Here is a 20,168-nt window from a genome sequence, read left to right on the forward strand (position 1 = left end):
GATGCACCCGTCTAGGAAAATGGGGAGTAGATGATGGACAGGCTTCAACGAGTCAGGTGGTGACTTACTCAGTTTTCCTGCTCTTGTAGCCACTGTGTTTATGTGCCAAGTCCAGTTGACTTTCCGGTCAACAATACCCTTCCCCCAACAACGTTGGGGGTGTTGGTTCAGTGATAGTAACACCATTAAATGTCAACAGACAGTGATTAGATTGTCTGTTATTGGTCATAATCTGGCATGTGAGTTGCATGAATGTTACTTATGTTACACATCAGCCCAAGCCTGGATATTGTCCAGATCTTGTTACACTTGAACATAGACTGCTTCAGTATCCGAGATGTTGCAATTGGTGTTGAACGCTGCTCAATCATTGGCAAACTTCCCCGTTGGTAACCTTATAATTCAGGGAAATCACTGATGAATCAGTTGAAGACAGTTAGACCTAGGACACTATCCGGAGGAACTCCTGCAGAGGTGTCCTAGAGCAGAGATAACTGTCCTCTGACAACAACCATCTTCCTACGTGCCAGGTATTATTCCAACCACCAGACAGGTTGCCCCCAAACCCAATGATTCCAGTTTTCCCAAAGTTTCTTCATGCCATACTCAGTCTAATGCAGCCTTTATGTTGAGGGCTGTCACTCTCATCTTTGCAGATACACAAAGACTGGCTAGGAGGTTGACATTGAGGAAGAAGGTGCTGCAGGAGGATATAAACAGATTAGTCAGATGGCTGACGTCAGCTTTCCTGCTCCCAAAAATGCAGCGTGGCCTGCTGTGTTCATCCAGCTTTACACCTTGTCATCTCGGGTTCTCCACCACCTGCAGTTCCTATTCTCTCTGATAGGACTTTAACCATGGTCAGATGGCCAGATCAGTGTCAAACAGAATTTAACCCCGATAAGTGTGAGGTAACTCTGGAAGGAAGAACAATGTAAGGGAATACTCACTGCAGGGCACGATACTAGGAATCTCAGAAGAACAAAGCGATCTTGGTGTGCTTGCCCACAGATCCCTGATGGTGGCACAGATTAATACAGTAGCAAAGGTGGCTTACATCATGCTTGCCTTTAATCAGCCAAAGTATAAATTTTTAAAAGCAGGAAGTCTACCTTGGAGCTGTACAGGACTTTGGGCTGGGTCACAACTGGAGTACTCAGTGCAGTCTTGGTCACCATACTGTAAGGAGGTAATTGCAATTGAGGGGGTGTATAGTGGATTCATTACGGTAGTGCCCACGATTGAACATTTCAGCAACAATGAGAAATTGGTTAAGCTGGGGTTCTTTTCTTTCGGGCAGAGAAGGCTAGAGGTATATAAGATTATGAGAGCTGTGGAAGGCACATGTTCCCTCTTAGTTGAAGGGTCAATAGCAACAGAAAAAACCATTTTGAAGAGACAGGCAGGAGGTGACGTTTTCCTAGCCACCATCAATTCTAAGGAAGGGTCACCGGACCCGAAACGTTCACTCTGTTTTCTCCTACACAGATGCTCCCAGACCTGCTGTGCTTTTCCAGCAACTTTGTTTTTGTTCCTGAAATTTACAGCATCCGCAGTTCCTTTGGTTTTTATTTAGTATTTAACTCACTGCCACATCTCTTCCAGGCATGCCCACCTTGAAGAAGTTCTGCTCCTCTCTCTGACGGGATTTCCATTCCAATCTCTCTTCTGGCCCACCAACTTGAATTTCACTGCCACTTCTGGTGTTTGACCAGGTATTTGCTAAAACTCGCTTCCACAGCCATATCACATTCCACAGTGACTGCCTCTGGCTCAGATTCAGCCCAAGTGGATTCCAACTGAAGTTTTATCCCTCATATTTTGAATCCTCCCAGGATCACAGATACCTCCATGATGTTCAATGTTCCATGGACAGCTGCTCTTGCTGCATCCTGAGATCCACACTCAGTGCCATGTGGTGTCACATGCATACTCTCAACCTTTCTCTCCAACGGCATAACAACATACTGGCTCAGGGCTGCACCACTCCGCAGTTCCACTTTATCCTCCAGCTCATTCACTGTGCTAACAAGAAACTTTTTCTTTTCCCTTTCAGGCAACAAGGCCCACAAGATGCACCAACTCAAAAATACCCATGGTTCTCTGGAACCTACCTCTCCTTCCCTTCCCTCTGACTCTATCCCCTCCCCCAAACCCCCCCACCTCCTAACTTTCCGCTCTCCGATGCTGAGCACTCTGTACTCAGCGAAAACCTTAGCTTTATCCCTCTGCGTCCCTACCTTAACGAATTTCGGGCACGACTTGATGCCAAACTGCTCTTCTGTACTCTTCACCTCCGTGCTTGTTTCTTTGGGCAAGGGTCCTCTGCCCGCTCGACAGTCATTTTTGCGAACTCCAACACTCTCCCTCCACCTGGGCCCCTTCCTCCGGCCTTTTACCTGCACTTGATCTTTTCATTGAGAACTTTCGACATTACATCAGTCACCTCTATTTCACTGCCCCCTCACCAAATCCAGCCTATCTCCCTCCAAACTGACTGCACTCTGTGCACTCAGATCTAACCCTAACTTTGTCATCAAGCCTGCCGATAAGGACGGTGCTGTTGTTGTCTGGCATACTCAACCTTGCAGAGGCTGAGTGCCAGCTCTCAGATACCTCCTCCTATTGTCCCCTGGACCATGTTCACCCCATGGCACATCAGGCCATTGTATCCATTATGGTTATGGATCTCATTTCATCCAGTGATCTCCACCTGTCCACTTCCAAGCTAATAGTCCCCCAACTCCACACAGCTCGTTTCTACCTTCTGCCAAAAATCCACAGAAAGGACTGTCCAGGAAGACCCATTGTTTCAGCCTGCTCATGCCCCACAGAACTCATCTCTTCCTACCTTGACTCAGTCTTCTCTTCCAACATTTACTCAACTGCGATGTGGACTGTCGTCAAGATATCACCATTAACTTACAAGTTCCCAAGTCTTCATGTCTTTCTCCCCAATAAACAGAGAAATATTCATTGAGAACCTCGCTCATCTCCTGGGGGTCCACATGTATCTGTCCATTTTGGTCCTATTCTCTCGCTAGTTATTCTTTTTCTTAACATATTTAAAGAATCTCTTCGGATTCATCCTAATCTTCTCTGCCAAAGCTATCCCATGACCCCTTTTCGCCCACCTGATTTCCTTCTTCAATAAACTACTATATCCAGGAATGTACTTCCAGGAACTCCCTTAATCCCAGCTGCCTGTAGCTGAGCCATGCCGCCTCCTTTTTACCCCCTGGTCAAAGCCTTAGTATCTAGTCATTGAGAGTTCCACTGTGATACTCCTCTTAATCAAGAATGCAACTCCCCCTCACCTCTTTCCTCCACCTCTGTTCCACCTAAAGTACCTGTACCCTAGCAAAGTAAGCTGCGAGTCTGTCCCACCCTTAGCCATGTTTCTGTAATGGCTATAATATCCCAGTCCCGCGTGCCTATCCACAGCCCGAGTTCATCAGCATTACCCAAAAGCCCTCTTGCATTGAAGGAAACGCAATTTGACCCAGCAGGCATTCCTCACTCCCTGTCATGTTCCAGCCTGATTTGTCATTTCTGATTACTGTATCTCTTTCCAGCCTCACACTTGCCTTCTTGCTGTTGAGGATCCCAAATCCCTGCTAATCTAGGTTAAACTTTTCCTCGCAGCGCTAGCAAATCTGCCCACTAGAATATTGGCCTCCCTCTCCAGTTCAGGTGCGACCCATCCCTCTTGAGCAGGTTACGCCTACCCTAGAAAAGATCCCAATGATTCAGGAATCGGAATCCCTGCCCCCACACCAATTTTTTAGCCACGCATTCATCTGCCATATCTTCCTACTCTTACCCTTGCTAGCATGTGGCACTGGAAGTAATCCAGAGATTACCGCTGTTGAGGTAGTGGTTTTTTTCACTTTTGTCTGTAGCTCTCTATAATCATTCTGCAGGACCTCATCCCAATTTCTCCCTATATCATCTGTGCAAATGTGCACAATGACCTCTGGCTGCTCGCCAGCTCTCTCCTCACCAACTCCTCCACCTCCCCCACCCCCGCTCAGCCAAGACACCCTGGACTCTGGCACCCAGGAAGTAATACACCTGGATTTCCATGCGCACCCACAGAATCTTCTGTCTGTCCCCCTAACTATCAAGTCTCCTACCACAAAAGGTCCTGTTTACTTTTACCCTTTCCCACTGTGCCCCAGAGCCAGTTGTACTGTCACCAACCTGGCCACTGCTGATTTCCCTGAGCAGTCATTCCCAACAGTATCCAAAATGGTATACTTGTTTTCAAGGGCAATGGCCATAGGGGATTCCTGCACACTCCACCTACTCCCTTTGCCTTTCACCGTGGTCACCCAGCTACTCTGTGCCTGCACTGCACACGTTAGGCGTGATCACCTCACTAAAACTATTCTCTATGATGCGTTCAGCATCTTGGATAATCCTGAGTGCATCCAGCTCCAACTCCGTACCTTGGCCTCCCAGGAGCTGCAAATGAGCGCACTTCCCACAAGTGTCGTCATCAGGAACAATGGAAGTCTCCCCGAGGAGTATGCCACTGCCCTAACTACCATCTCAAATGCTCTAAGGCTAAACGGGAAAGTTAAAAAGGACTTTATCTGAGCTTACCTGTACGTTTTGCTGAGCCACTACTCACTGCAGCCAAACTTTTACTTCTCACTCTTCTATCGACAACTCTTGATCCCTTACTAAAGGGAAAGAACATTGCATATTCTGATTATCATGCTTGGGATCATGTGGTATCAGGAATCTCAGTGGTTAGATTCCTAACAGTCCACCTTTGCTCACTTTTGTAGGACCTACCTAATTATCAATGGTATAGGACAGATTATTGCAGAGCCTTTCCATAAGAGACACTTATCATAAATAATTATGTGCTTTACTGCATGAAAATAATAAGTGCAGATTGCATCACTAGTCAAGCATTATTACTGAAGACTCAAGAATTGTGCAGAACACGTGCTTCCTTCAGAAATTTGTGCAGAACTCAACTGTTTCTTCCAAATGACAGTGTGACATCAGACTACATAGAACTGTGCAAAACAGAAAATTGGCCCATCAGCCCATTGTGCTGTGCCAAACATGATGCCAAACTAAACTAATCCCCTCTGCATGCCCTTGGTCTATATTCCCTCCATTTCTTGCACATTCACGTGCTTATCCAAATGTCCCTTAAACACCCCTCTCATATCTGCCTCCACTCCAACCCTGGCAATGCACTCTGGAATACTACCAATTCTGTAAAACAAAAAACTTGCCCCTCACATCTCCTTTGAGCTCCCCCCCCCTCACCACAAATGCATGTACCCCTTGTTTTAGGCATTTCAACTCGGGGGGGGGGGGGGGGGATTCTGATCATCAACCTCATCTGTACATCTCAATTTTGGACTTCTATCAAGTCTCCCCTCAGCCTCCACTGCTCCAGACAAAAACAATTTGGAAATACAATCCAATATGAACATGAATTTCTCCATAAATATTGCGTTTACAACAGAATTACCCTGATTATGCAAACTAGGAGAGTTTACAAAGCTGTAAACTTAGGCTTGATTAGTTTCCGGAAGCCACTGGTGGGCTGATCTGGGCAATGATTAACATCACACCTATTTTAGAGCTGCAGTGTTTGCAAAATGGGATGAAATTACAAATCAAACAGGAGTTTAAAAAAAACCCAGTACTAATGCACACATATCGAGTTCATTTTACCCTATCATTTCTACACTGGCTCCTTGTTAAGTAACACCTTTCTTTTAAAATTCTGCTTCTCTCACTTAGATCTCTCCATGGCCTTGCTCATTGGTGTAAGACCATAATACATTGAAGCGGAATCAGGCCATTTGCCCATTGAATAGTGGAGGAGAGTCAACAAAATGGCGGCCAATTTCCCTCAAAGTTGCATTTCAGCCTCTTCTCTCTCATCCTTAATTAGCTTAATTTAAAAAAAAATCAGTTTAGGTCAACCTTGACTATAGTTAATGACCCAGCCTGAAAAGTGCTCTGTGGTAAAGAATTCAGATTCACTACCCTTGAGAAATTCCTCATCTATCTTAAATGTGACGCCCCTTCTGAGATTACACCCTCTGATCCTAGACTCTCATTCAAGGGGAAAATCACCTCTCTGTATCTACCTTATCAAGTTCACTAAGAATCTTGTATGTTTCAGCAAGGTCACCTTTCATTCTTCTAAATTCCAGTTAGTAGAAGCACACTCTACTCAGCTTCTCTTAAACAGTCCTTCCATACTTGGGTTCAGCCTAGTGAACTTTCTCTGGACTGCCTTTCGACATCTTTGCTTCAAGTAGGGCCCAAACAGTGCACAGCATTCCAGCTATGGTCTGACTAGGGCCATGTACAGTTTTGCTAAAACCTACATCCTTTTATACTCCATTCCCTTTGAAATAAAAGTCAACATTATTGGTCTTCCCTATTATCCACTAAACCTGGATGCTAACTTTTTAATGATTTATAGATGTGGACTCCCAAATCCCTCTATTCTGTAGCCTTCCTCTATTTAAATAATATTCAGTCCTTCTAATGTTCCTGACAAAGAACCTAACCTCACATTTATCTCTACCCTCCCTCAGATATCTGCATTACTTTTGGATTCAATCATCTATATTTTTAAATTGCTGTACCACAATACGATGATTCTTGAACCCATTCCCTTCTTATTTGCCTTTAAAGATGACGTTCCTTAAAATATATTTATCACGACTTGTTAGCACCTTTGTATCAAAATTTTGTGACACGATAACCCTATGAAGCAACTTTCTGTTTTATGCTATTATAATGGTGCATTAGAATTGCAAGCAGTAGCAGTCAGCGTAGATTTTACAGAAGATAGAATAATAAAAAGAAATGTCAAGTGGCATGAAAAAGAACATGACTGCACGGATAGAAATATATAAATGGATAGCTATCAGAATAAAAACCTTTTCTTTCTTTCTTGGAAACTTGGTGTGCTTTATTCTGCACCACTCCATATTAGGATGTGTTTATTTATGATCTACATAAATAATAGGTTTAGGAAATGGAAGCAACAATGACCATTAGACCATAAGCAACAGGAACAGGAGTAGGCCATTAAGCCCCTTGAGCCTATTCCATCATTCAGTTGGATCACGCCTAATCCAACGTTCCTCATATCCAATTTCCTGCATTTTTCCCCATAATATTTGATAATGCCGAATTTGATTATCACAATATATTGGGAAGTATGGTAAATTGCAATTTCTATTGAGGGAACGTAAGGGAATAAAAATAAGATAGGAAGAGTAACAGATGTTCAAGTTTCTGCAGAACGAATATATTGTTTAAACGTAAGTAGGGACTGCAAATAGAATTTCAATTACAAGGTTTTAAAAATCAGTAAAAAGGAACAGATGGGCTATGGTAAGCAGATACACAGGTTATACAAAAAGGGACAAAGTAAATAGATAAGCCCCCAAAAGTTTGTGTGTTTGTACATATAAATATTAAATGATAAGTTTGTCAGACTTTTACAAGGCCTTAGTTGGGTTGCATTTGAAGTAGTGCAGTGTTCTCAATACCTTATTCCATAAGAAATACTAATGTTTGTCAAAAGGTATAATGGACTTCATCCACAATGTTGTCTAGGATGAGGCACCGGAATTACAAATAGAGATTTGCAACAAGGGTCTCTCTCTCATCGGTAAGGATAGCGTTAACTCAAAATCATGAAGGATGACGGTGAATAAGGATATTGTTTCCAAAGTCACTGAGACAGTAACATGGTGGCAAAAATTTCAGCTATCGCAAAAGTGATTAAAGGAGAATTTTTAAGAAATCTATTCAAACAGGACACTAATTGCGCGATATGCTGAAAACAATTGAGGAAATAAATTGTGAATTATTTGCAAGGACAGAACTATCAAATATGAGCATGGCGATTCCCAAACATTGGAGCTGCGATCCAATTTAAGGTGCCCGAAATAGGGAATGCGGTTATAAATATTTCTGCTAAATGATGATCTCAACATGCGGGACATAGGCAAATTCTCGTTTATTGAGATCGTTAAAATTGTTTCTTGCACTGGAACAAGTGAGTTTTGAAACTCAGGTTCTCGACAGCAGCTTCCAGTGTTTCATTTCATCAGAGTTTAAATCTGCCTGGTTTCAGCCAAGTCCTGCTTGAGGGGTTTCCGGACACAGCGGGTGGAAGAGAGCTCCAGTCGGGGGCGGAGCGAGGACACATTCTTGCTATAAATTCGGCATCGAGGGAGATTCGCAGCTACCACAAATTCAAACAGCTCACCCGATACTTAAGATTACTCAGGACTTCACGACAGAGCTGTCTTTCCAGAACTTGGCCAGTGTGCCCGCAGGCTTATCTGGAGCTCTGTTAACACACTACCCTGTTCTCCTTCCGGACCAAGTGAGTTATTATCATACCCAAAAGCATCGGTGTCTGCGGAGCCACGCTACAATCCAGCTTCAGCACCAACTGTTGAATGGCTGTTAAAAGTCAGCAAATCCGCAAAGAAAACAGCTGCGATCTCCTATAATCAATAATCTGTTGTACGATTTTCGTGGCACCGCAACATTTTATTACAGAATAAATCGGGTTCTAGACCTCCTAAAACAGCATCTCAGCACGCACACGCTTTCTTAGTATATTAAGCAGCGATAATTAAAAAAGAACAGGTGATTTCGGACACAGCATCTATAATAAGAGGGAAAGTGTTGGAGCAGAACAGAAACAGAAGCAAGTTTAAAAAAATGGGGAACTCAGCAAGAATTGTTTTCGGACTGACAGAGAGAAATACAGCAGGGCCTTCAAGTTGAAGCTGTTGAGAATGCCAAATTTAGACTGACTCTTTGGCTGCTTTATGGGGCTTTTTGGACTTGGGGCGACGGCAGCCGGTTGACGTACTGGGTGCAGTCCAGTTGATAAATTGGTTGAAAAAAAAAGTTACGGCCAGGTAACAGTGGGCCCAGGAACTTTTCTCAAATCTTCCTGTGATCATTGACCTTCAACAGGCAAAACTGAAGACTTCGACACTCTATTTAACTGTTGTATTTTGGCTTTGGTTTTGCAGGTATCTAGGATTGCAATATTAATATTTGGAATTGCAAAGTGTTTTCGGAAGCACTGGGAAAATGTTATCTTTTCGCTGGGGCTTTTGTGGCACAGTGGTAGCGTCCCTCCTGCAAGACAGAACGCCTGAAGTGAAGTTGCATCTGCTGCAGCAGGGTGTCATAACATGCCTGAACAGTTTAATTCTTTTAAAACAAGGCCAAGTGAGCTAAGTGTCTACTTATGTGTAAAAATTTCCACAACTTAAGTCAGTTACATTTAAAAATTAAGCAATTTTCTTTTAAATTGAGCTGCAAAACGAGAGGGGCATGGTTTTAAAGTGAGAGGGAAAAGATTTAAAAGAGACCTGAGGGGCAGCGTTTTTTCCTTACAGACAGTGGTGTATGTATGAAGATAAGCTGCCAGAGGAAGTGGTAGAGGCAACTGCAATTCCAACATTTCAAAGACATTTGGACAAGTACATGGATAGAAAAAAAGGCTTAGAGCGCTATGGGTTAACGCAGGCAAAAAGGGGCTAGTACAGTTTAGGTAACCTCAGTGGACATGAGCAAGTTAAGTTGAAGGGTCTGTCTCCATGCTGGATGACTATGAGCAAACTGTACAATTTGCTGTTGTCAATCACAAAGTTGCCAAGTATTGCCTATTTCGCACACTACAGCAACAATATATTCTGTCCAACACTGGTCTAATTAATATCTCTGAAATGGTGTCAACACAAAAGTTGATCATTCAAGAAAAGAGAAACAATAACACCTATTTATATCAAAGGACCATTGCAGTATTTGATAGTTACATAATAACATATACGATGCTTGAGAGTTTTATCAAATCTGATCTAATTTGATACAAAATGAATCAGATTGTAATTATTTTCCATCTCTAAAGCACATGAACTTTTCAGCTGAAACACTACAATCACTCCCAATTCTGAAGTGCAGGCTCAAATGTTTTCAAGGCAATCGTTGCAAGGCAGCAAATCAGGAGTATTAAGAACAACTTTTTCCCCACTTACTCCAATACAGAAACTTTGCATTCTATTCATTAGACAACCTATCTGCAATCCAAATGCCCTTCATTAAAGTCCTACATGCCTCTTTCCTTAAAAAGATGGAGGTTTCAAGACAAAAAAAGGTTGCCAAGTTATCACTTTGAATTGTACTCTGCCTTACAAATGAAATCAAGCAAAATAGACAAACATTTTCATAGCATTGGCCTTAGTAGTAGACTTGAGTGATAAAATTTCTGCATAAATTTTGAAATGCAACAGCACTGTATTTTGCAAATATTCATTTTTGGTATGCAACATGACATCAACTATTGAGGCAAGAGCCTCAGGATTTATAAAGTGCAAATAGGACTAAAATTAACAAAATTCTCAAAACCATATGATCACAGCAGTCATTCAATTCTGATAATCATAACATTCATTTGAACCATGATGTGAATATCCATTTTTCACAAGAGCATTTGGTTTTGCTTTGGAGGCAAGTCAGGGATAATAAAAGAAAAGTAAAGCAATGATTATATTTCCCTTATTATAAACAAAGAAGGGAGTTAACAGTGTAAAGGTAATGTCATTTGATGAGTAACACAAAACCCCAGGTTGAGTTCAAATTCCACAAGAAATTTTAATTTCAAATAAAAAAAGCTGGATCAGGCAAGCATTGTGTGACCACGACTTTTTCTAAAATGACAGTCTGGTTCACTAGTGTCCTTTAGGGAAGGAAATCTACCATCCTTATCTGGACAAAAACCAAAAGAACTGCAGATGCTGTAAATCAAACAAAAAACCAAGTTGCTGGAATGTTAGCTGAGTTCCCCCACCCCACCCCACCACCCTCACAGATGCTGCCTGACCTGCTGGAGTTGTTTTTTTCCAGTAATTTGGTTTTTTTTGCCATCCTTACCTGGCCTACATGTAACTAGGTGTAACTCATACTAACATTGTTGACTTCGAACTGCCATTGAGGTCATTAGGGATTCTGGGCAAGAAATGCTGCCTGGCCAAATGATGCTTTTCTTCTATTTGCTCATGATATGAGCAGAGTGATAATTATGAATATACAACAGAGACCAGTTCTTCTTATCATGCCCTACAAGTATACAATTAGTGCATATATGAACCTGGGTATAATAAACATGAACTATGAAGCAGTACTCTTACAGTGGCTGTAAAGTTTAGTAGCAACTTTTGCATTTAGAATCGAATTATGCATTATTTGTCCAATTTGATTACTGTTTCTAAATTAATTAGAGAACAGCCAAAGCATGGATTAATTTGAGCAAAAAAAAGCTGACAGCACATACTATATTTATAAATATACCGGTGTTCAAATGCAGGATAAGCAATAGCACATTTTCACATTGTTCAGAGAAAAATTCATTACCCTACATTCTATTTTACAATGAGAAAATTCTTCCATGATCAATAATTTATGCAACAGTTTAAATTCTTATGCATCTCAACAACAAGACCTTTGAAAAGCACTGCACAGGGCCACTTTATCCAGTCTAGTGGTACCATTCTAACGTACCATTCTCCGCATCTCACTAATTTACTTACAAACACTGGAGTAATTCAGACTATCTGAATTTGTACAGTGCTTTTGGACAACAGATAAACAAAACAAATAATGATGAGTGACAAAAAAACTTGGTCAAAAGAGTTGGATTTTAAGTAGTGCAAGTACAGAAGTAAGGTGTTCAGAGAATCCAGCATTTATGGAGTGAACAGCTGAAGGCACTCTGCCAGTGCCTAAGGTAAAACAAAGAAAAACACAAGTACAAAGAGGCCAAATTAAAAAAGGAACACTTGGATCTGAAGCATTAACTAAAAACAAAAAAAGGTGAGCAACTAGGCCATGAAGGGACTTGAATATAATAAAAATTTTGAAGAACAATGTTGTTAGACAATAGCAGGTTTATCTCAGACAAAACAACTTAGTGTTAGTGTTAATGGGCTGCAGTGGTTCAAGAAAGCAGCTCACAACCACCTTCTCAACAGCAATTGAGAGACGGAATAAATGCAATTCCAATCAGTGATGTCCAAATCCCACAAGTAAGTGTTTAAAATAAGATTAGTTCAGTGAGAGCACAGGTAATGAATGAACAGAAAGAGGGACAAGTTAGAGTATGTGCTGTAACTGCAGTCAGACAGTGCTGCTGCTTGAGATTGCTAAGAAGAGAATGGGTGCAAAGAATGGATGCCAAGATATACAGTCCAGGTGAGATTTTATGATGCAGAAGCACAACAAATCTTTGAATCTCTCACAGCAGTGTGGAGACAATACCACAGCAAACTGGGCCAAACACAAACCAGAGCATGCAGCCACATTGGTTATTATCAGGAACCTTCTCTAAAAGTGACAGTCCATCTCAATGACATACATACAAAGCAGTACAATTGGCCAATGTCCTAGCATCACCATCTTGGGAGTTACTTTATCAGAAGCTTACCAGCCTTAAATACTATTTGTAACTACATTCGGTCAGAAGTTGAGCATTCCCTACCTTCCAAAGTAAGCCTCTCAACCATGAACAAAGCACAAAAATCAGCAACATGGTGGAATAAATGGTCATTTGCTTGGATGAATGCAGTTGCAATATCACCCAAGCTGCTCGACACGACTCAAGACAAGGTGGCTAGTTTCTTCTGTATCCCACACGGATTGTTTTAAAACAATCCGTCTACCAGCACCGTCTAGGCAGTAGGGCATACTATCTCCATCATACCTTCAAACTTTTTTTTCCCTCCTATTTATTTGTGGGTTGTGAGCATCAGTGGCTGGCCAGCGTTTCTTGCCCATCCCTAGTTTCCCTTGAGAAGGTGGTGGTGAGCTGCCTTCCTCCTGCTGAGTTGACCCACAATGCTATTAGGGAGGGAATTTCAGGATTTTTGAACCAGCGAGGTGGTGGTGTTTCCATCTGCCTGATGCCCTTATCCTTTCAGAGAGAAACTTTTGTGGGTTTGGAAGGTGCTGTATGAAGATCTTTAGTGAATTTCTGCAGTGCATCTTGTACATAGTACACACTGCTGCTACTGACCTTCGGTGGTGGAAGGAGAGAATGCTTGTGAATGTAGTGCCAATCAAGCCGGCTGCTTTGTCCTGGATGGTGTCAATCTTCTTGACTGTTGTTGAGGCTGTGCTCATCCAGTATTCCATCACATTCCCGATTTGTGCCTTGTAGATGGTGGTCAGGCTTTGAGGAGTCAGGTGGTGAGTTACTCACCCCAGTATTCCTAGCTTCTGGCCCACTTTTGTACCTGCTATGTTTATGTGGTGAGTCCAGTTGAGTTGCTGGTCAATAATAACATCCAAAAATGTTGATAGTGTCAGATTCAGTGAAGTTAACACCATTGAATGTCAAAAGACTGTGGTTAGATTGTCGCTTATTTGGTGGTAGTCATAGCGTGGCATTTGTGTGTCACTTGCCACTTGTCAGTCCAAGCCTGGATGTTGTGCAGATCTTGCTGCATGTGAACATGGTGTGCTTCATTATCTCAAGTAAAGAATGGTGCTGAACATTGTTCGCCAATGATTGCACATCCCCACTTCTGACCTTATGATCGCGGGAAGGTCATTGATGAAGCAGCTGAAGATAGTTCGGCCTAAGATGCTACCCCTAGGAGGAACTCCTGCCGAGATGTCTGACCTCCCACAACCATGACCATTTTCCTATGTGTCAGGTATGACTCCAACCACTGGAGAGGAGAGTGTGCCCCTGATAGCCATTGATTCCTGTTTTGCCAGGGGTCCTTGACGCCACACTTGGTCAAATGCAGCCTTGATATCAATTTCTGTCACTCTCACCTCACCTCACTCGTCCATGTGTGAACTAAGGCTGTAATGAGGTCAGGAGCTGAGAGGCCTGGTGGAACCCAAACTGGCCATCATTGAGCAGGTTGGTGCTGATAGCACTGTTGACAACATCTTCCCTCACTTTACTGATGACTGAGAGTACACTGATGGGGCAGTAGTTGGTCGGGTTTGATTCATCCTGCTTTGTGTACAGGACATACTTGGGTAATCTTCCACATTGTTGGGTAGATACCAGTGTTGCAATAGAACTGAAACAGCTTGGCTAGAGGAGCGGCAAGTTCTGGAGCACAAGCCTTCAATACTTTTGCCGGAATGTTGTCGAGACCCGTAGCCTTTTCAGTATCCAGTGTTTCCAACCGTTTCCTGATATCTCATGGAGTGAATCGAATTGGCTAAAGATTGGTATTTGTAATGCCAGGGACCAATGGAGGAGGCAGACATGAATCATCCACTCGCACTTCTGGCTGAAGATTGCTGCGAATGCCTCAGCCTTATCTTTTGCACTGATATGCTGGGCTCTTCCGTCATTGAAGAAGAAGATATTTGTAGAGCTACTTCTTACAGTGAGTTGTCAACCACCATTCACGACTGGATGTGGCAGGACTGCAGAGCTTAGACCTGATCTGTTGGTTGTGGGATTGCTTAGCAGCGTCTATCACTTACCTACTTTTGCTGTTTGGTGTGCAAGTAGTCCTATTTGGTGGCTTCACCAGGTTTGCCTGGTGCTGCTCCTGGCACACCCTCCTGCACTCTCCATTGAGCCAGGGTTGATTCCCTGGTTTGTTGGTAATGGTCGAGTGGGGGAAATATGCCGGGCCATGAGGTTACAGATTCTGCTGCTGTTGATGGCGCACAGCACCTCATGGATGCCCAGCCTTTAGTTGCTAGATCTGCATGAAGTCTGTCCCAGTTAGCAAGCTGATAGTGCCACACACCATGGAAACTATTTTCAATGTGAAGATGGGTCTTTGTCTCCAAGAATGTACAATGGTCACTTTTACCATTGTTGTCATGGACAGGTGCAACTGCAGTTGGCAGATTGGCAAGCATGATGTCAAGCATGTGTTTCCCTCACTACCTGCTGCAGATTCAGTCTAGCAGCCATGTCCTTTGGAAACTGACCAGCTCGATCAGTAGGACTCTTGATGGTGGGTAGTGATAAACGGGTCCCTTTTGGAATGGCAGGCAGTGACCAGTGGGGTACCACAAGGTTCGGTGCTGGGACTGCAGCTGTTCACGATATATATTAATGATATAGACGAAGGCATTAGAAGTAATATTAGCAAATTTGCTGATGACACAAAGTTGGGTGGCAGTGTGAAATGTGAGGAGGATGTTATTAGAATACAGGGTGACTTGGACAGGCTGAGTGGACGGATGCATAGCAGATGCAGTTTAATGTGGATAAATGTGTGGCTATACACTTTGGTGGCAAGAACAGGAAGGCAGATTACTATCTCAATGGAGTCAAGTTAGGTAAAGGGGAAGCACAACGAGATCTAGGTGTTCTTGTACATCAGTCAATGAAAGCAAGCATGCAGTTACAGCAGGTAGTGAAGAAAGCTAATAGCATGCTGGCCTTCATCACAAGAGGAATTGAGTATAGCAGCAAAGAGGTCCTTCTGCAGCTGTACAGAGCCCTGGTGAGACCGCACCTGGAGTACTGTGTGCAGTTTTGGTCTCCCAATTTGAGGAAGGACATTCTTGCTATTGAGGGAGTGCAGCGTAGGTTCACAAGGTCAATTCCCGGAATGGCAGGACTATCACATGTTGAAAGATTGGAGCAACTGGGCTTGTAACCTCTTGCATTTAGAAGGATGACAGAGGATCTGATTGAGACGTATAAGATTATTAAGGGATTGGACACTGTGGAGGCAGGAAGCATGTTTCTGCTGATGGGTGAGTCCAGGACCAGAGGACACAGTTTAAAATAAGGAGTAGGCCATTTAGAACAGAGTTGAGGAAAAACTTCTTCACCCAGAGAGTGGTGGATATATGGAATGCTCTGCCCCAGAAGGCAGTGGAGGCCAACTCTCTGGATGCTTTCGAGACAGGAGATCGACAGAGCTCTTAAAGATAGTGGAATCAAGGGTTATGGGGATAAGGCAGGAACAGGATACTGATTGTGGATGATCAGCCATAATGAATGGTGGTGCTGGCTCGAAGGGCCAAATGGACTACTCCAGCACCTATTGTCTATTGAAATCCTCCACCCAGAATACATTTTGTGCCTTTGCCATCCTCACTGCTTCCTCTAAGTGTCGTTCAACATTGAAGAGTACTGATTCATCAACTAAGGGAAGATGGTATGTGGAAATCAGCAGGTGGTTTCCTTGCCCACGTTTAACCCGAAGCCATGAGAATAATGGGGTCCACAGTCAATGTTGAGGACTCCTTCAGCAAGGCCCTCCTGACTGTATACCACTGTGCCACCAGCTCTGTTGGGGCTGTCCTGCTGGTGGGACAGGACATATCCAGGGATGGAGATGGTGGTGTCTGAAACATTGTCTGTAAGGTATGATTCTGTGAGTATGACTATGTCAAGCTGTTGCTCAACTAGTCTGAGAGACAGCTCTCCCAATTTTGGCACCAACCCCTAGATGTTAGTGAAGAGGACTTTGCAGAATCAACAGGACTGTTCACGTCCTTGTCTTTTCCAGTGTCAAGGTCAATGCCAGGTGATCTGTACAGTTTCATTTCCTTGAGACTTTGTAGCAATTGGTACAACTGAGTGGCTTGCTAGGCTATTTCAGAGGCCAGTTGTGAGTCAACCGCATTGTTGTGGGTCTAGAATCACATGTCGGCCAGACCAGGTGAGGGTGGCTAATTTCCTTCCCTGGAGGATATTAGTGAACGAGATGGGTTTTTCCGACAGTCAGCAACAATTTCACAGTGATCAGTAGATTCTTAATTCCAGACTTTTTAAAAAAATTTTTGAATTCAAATTCCACCATCTGCTTTGGTGGGATGCAAACGTGGGTCTCCAGAACATTAGCTGGGTTTTATGGATTAATAGTCTCGCAATATCACTTGACCATCTTCTATCCCGAACATGTGGTCATTCCAAACACTACTGCCTATGTTTTAACTTGTAAGAAGTCCCATTTCCCCATCAACTGTGGCCTCTGAATTTGGTTTGCAAGCAATATCTTGCTTTTAAAATTCTTATCCTTGGTTTTTAAATTTCTCCTCAGCCTTGCCTCCATCTCTCTCTATACATTTCCTCCAGCTCCATGATTCACTTGCACCCCTCTAATTTTAGTCTCTTGAAAATCACCAATATCAATCACTCCATCATTGGTAGCCATGTTTTCAGTTCCCTAAGCACCAAGCTCTAGAAACCCTCCCTAAGTTGCTCTGTTACTTTCTAAAGCTACTAAAGTCAGATTCCAGTCATCTGAAACAATACCTCATGACTCAATATTATATTCTCTTTATACTGCTCCTTTGAAACACAGACACTAGATTATGATAACAGGGTGTATTATGAATACAAGGTGTACAAATGATGACCTTTATAGAATATCAATGTTTATGCTCAGGGCAACTAACCTCGTAAACTAAGAGGATAATTTCTTAGGCTAATGCTTCATTCTTTTTTAAAGTTGTGGTATAGATTAAGAAACGGTTAAACAGTTATCCTTATGTACATATTAATTTTACCACAGTTTGGATTGAGAAACAAATTATTAAAACCTGAAAACAAAAGCAATTAAAACCTATGTAGACGTATCTTTATGTAATGGTAAATAGATGGTATGATAAAACGATCACAGGCTAACAATGAAACTGGAAATTATAATTACTAGTCACTGATTTATTTATGGTAACATATTGCACAAATCTTCCTGTGTATTTTAAGCTAAAAACATAGTTAAAGGATACTGCCTAAACAGCCATCTCAGTACAACATATACTAGAACATTCTTCACGTTGTTCTAATTGTGGACCATACTACTTCAATTTGTACTAAAATTACTTACATAGTAAAAGCAAACAGCCAACTCTGACAATTGCACAACAAAAACACTGCTCACCCTCTCCTTACAAGTACCACTCCATTTCCAAACACTCTTCCCCCGCCCCCATCTCCAAGGTCCTTGGATGTGTCGATACTTCTCAAGTTGGTCCTATCTTTCTCACTTTCCCACTTCAAAAATCACATCAAGTTTGCACATGTATCTCAGCACAAAAAGAACCAAGATGAGCCGAAATCAGAAGTGTGCATTATTCCCTCTAAACCACCTGTTGACAGACTGTTCAGACATCTAATCTTGAACCAAACCACAACTTTCGGCAGTGAAGTGGTTCATCCTCAAATCCCAAACACCAAACTATTGTGACTACTTCCAATTAGATAAAATTTTTAAAAGAGCACTATTTGAGCATTAGATAATATGGAATACTACCCTTCTGTTGATTCAGGAACTACTAGGAGAAAGCAAAGAACCATTGCTAACTTTTCAAGTCCAGTGACTGTTGATACAGAACAGTTTTGATTATGAATTACTGGAATGGAAACGTTAACTTTGTTTTCTTCCCAAAGATGTTGCCAGACCTGCTGACTATCACAATTAACATTAATTCCCGTTACCTGCTAAATTTGTTTTCACAATCACCAGACCTAAGAGAACTTTCTTCTCTCTAACAGCGCTTCAGTCTCACCGCACAGAATAAACATTGAAAAAGGTACATTTTGAAGAATGCGGTAAAAGCATCCTATTCCATTTACTTATGAGTAACTCTCAACAAAACAAGCAGTGAACGACTCAAAATGACAGAAGTCGAGTTAGATCACTTTAAAAAGGTACTTCTGAAATACCTGCTGCGATTAGGGCAGACAAGATAGTTTTGGCTATCGGAATATTTGGAGGAAGAACGTGTACGTCAAGGCTGCCAACTAAATGCCACCTCCTAGTTCAAGAAGAAACTCACCAGGTGAGTAAGTATGTTTTGGAAAAGAAGACTTTTTGTTTCATCATCCATCTAGCCGTTAAAACAGGCTAACATTCAACCATGGTAATACCGTAGCTCGGCAATCCAATTATTTTTGTACTTACTGAAACCGAACTTTGAGCCGAAGCTACTGTCCTTTTCTTAAAAGGAAAACTACTGTTTGCCAAATTGTGGCTGCTGGAGCTGGACCGCTCGCCTGTGTCCAACTGGTTTTAGTGAGCAATTCCAGTCTAGGCACCACGCTGCCGCCACACACACACACACACACTGCGGAAAGGGCAAGGGAGAGGGGAAGTGGGGTGGCAGCTGAGACACGCCGGCGTGGAAAGGCCGCTTGCCCAGCCTCGGACTCGCCGCCAGTAACGGCTGCCCAGGCTCGGAGTGGGTAAAGCCGCCCGCGCGCACGTACACACACAGACAGACAGACAGACTGACCTTATAGACATCGCCGTAGGTGCCGCTGCCGACCCTCTGGATCAACTCGAAATCCAATTGAGGGTTCTTCCGCAGGATATCCCCGCTGGCACTCGCACGACCCTGCGAGCTCATCGCACTCCCTCTCTGACCGGTATGGGTGGCCAATGCCCCCCGAGATAGACCGAGACAAGGAGAACTCCGAAGCAACAGCAACACCTCTCTGTCTGTGTCTCTCTCACTCTCTCTGTGTGTGCCGTCAGTCGGCCGCCTCCAAATATGGCTCCCGTTCCATTTCCTGCGCGCGGCGGCAGCAGCTCGAAATGCCCCGGGCTGGACTCTCGTGCACTGTGCACTTACTCAGATCATCTTTAGTGTTGGTTTTTTTTTCCAAAGATTTCTGAAATTCCTCTTGATTGTGTGTGTTTTATTTTTTCGGGGGTGAGGTGGGATGGAGTGTTTCTTTTTTGCAAAATAAAATATATTATTTTTCAACTGTGCATGCTAGCAACTCCCAGCGCAGCAGTTTGATTGTTACGTTTCCCTCTGCGACTTGCATGTCATTTCCTTCTGTTGACCTCAGAAATCAACAGCAACTAACTTGAATGTCAACAAATTATTCATTTCTTTCATCTGTATTTACATAATATACACCAGCGCGAGTTTGTTTTGCGAGCATGCCAACAATTTGAATGGATTACATTTACTGCTTCCTTTTAAAGAGTGCTACAATACTGTTGTTTCCCTTCGGAAACTGTCAAATTGTACTGATTCGGTGCAAGTTCGCTCTTAATATTTATTAAGCTTAATTTATTTTGATATATGGGACTACCGAAACATTTTACGCATGAATGTTGCCACCTTGTGCATTTTACGGCAATTACACGATCTGTTATAAACAACATACAGACCTGCAGTGA

General features: G+C 42.7%; 1 protein-coding gene across 1 annotated transcript in view; it reads right to left on the reverse strand.

Annotated features, from left to right (window-relative positions):
- Positions 1–19,778, reverse strand: part of map4k5 (mitogen-activated protein kinase kinase kinase kinase 5) — a 155,685-nt gene extending 135,907 nt beyond the window's left edge. Inside the window, exon 1 of the mRNA XM_059649146.1 lies at positions 19,270–19,778. Within this exon, the coding sequence (XP_059505129.1) occupies positions 19,270–19,383 (114 nt within the window). The 5' untranslated portion in view covers positions 19,384–19,778. The remainder of the gene's footprint in view (positions 1–19,269) is intronic.
- Positions 19,779–20,168: the final 390 nt, after the last annotated feature.

Source organism: Stegostoma tigrinum, chromosome 10 (genome assembly GCF_030684315.1).
Source record: "Stegostoma tigrinum isolate sSteTig4 chromosome 10, sSteTig4.hap1, whole genome shotgun sequence".
Classification (NCBI taxonomy): domain Eukaryota; kingdom Metazoa; phylum Chordata; class Chondrichthyes; order Orectolobiformes; family Stegostomatidae; genus Stegostoma; species Stegostoma tigrinum.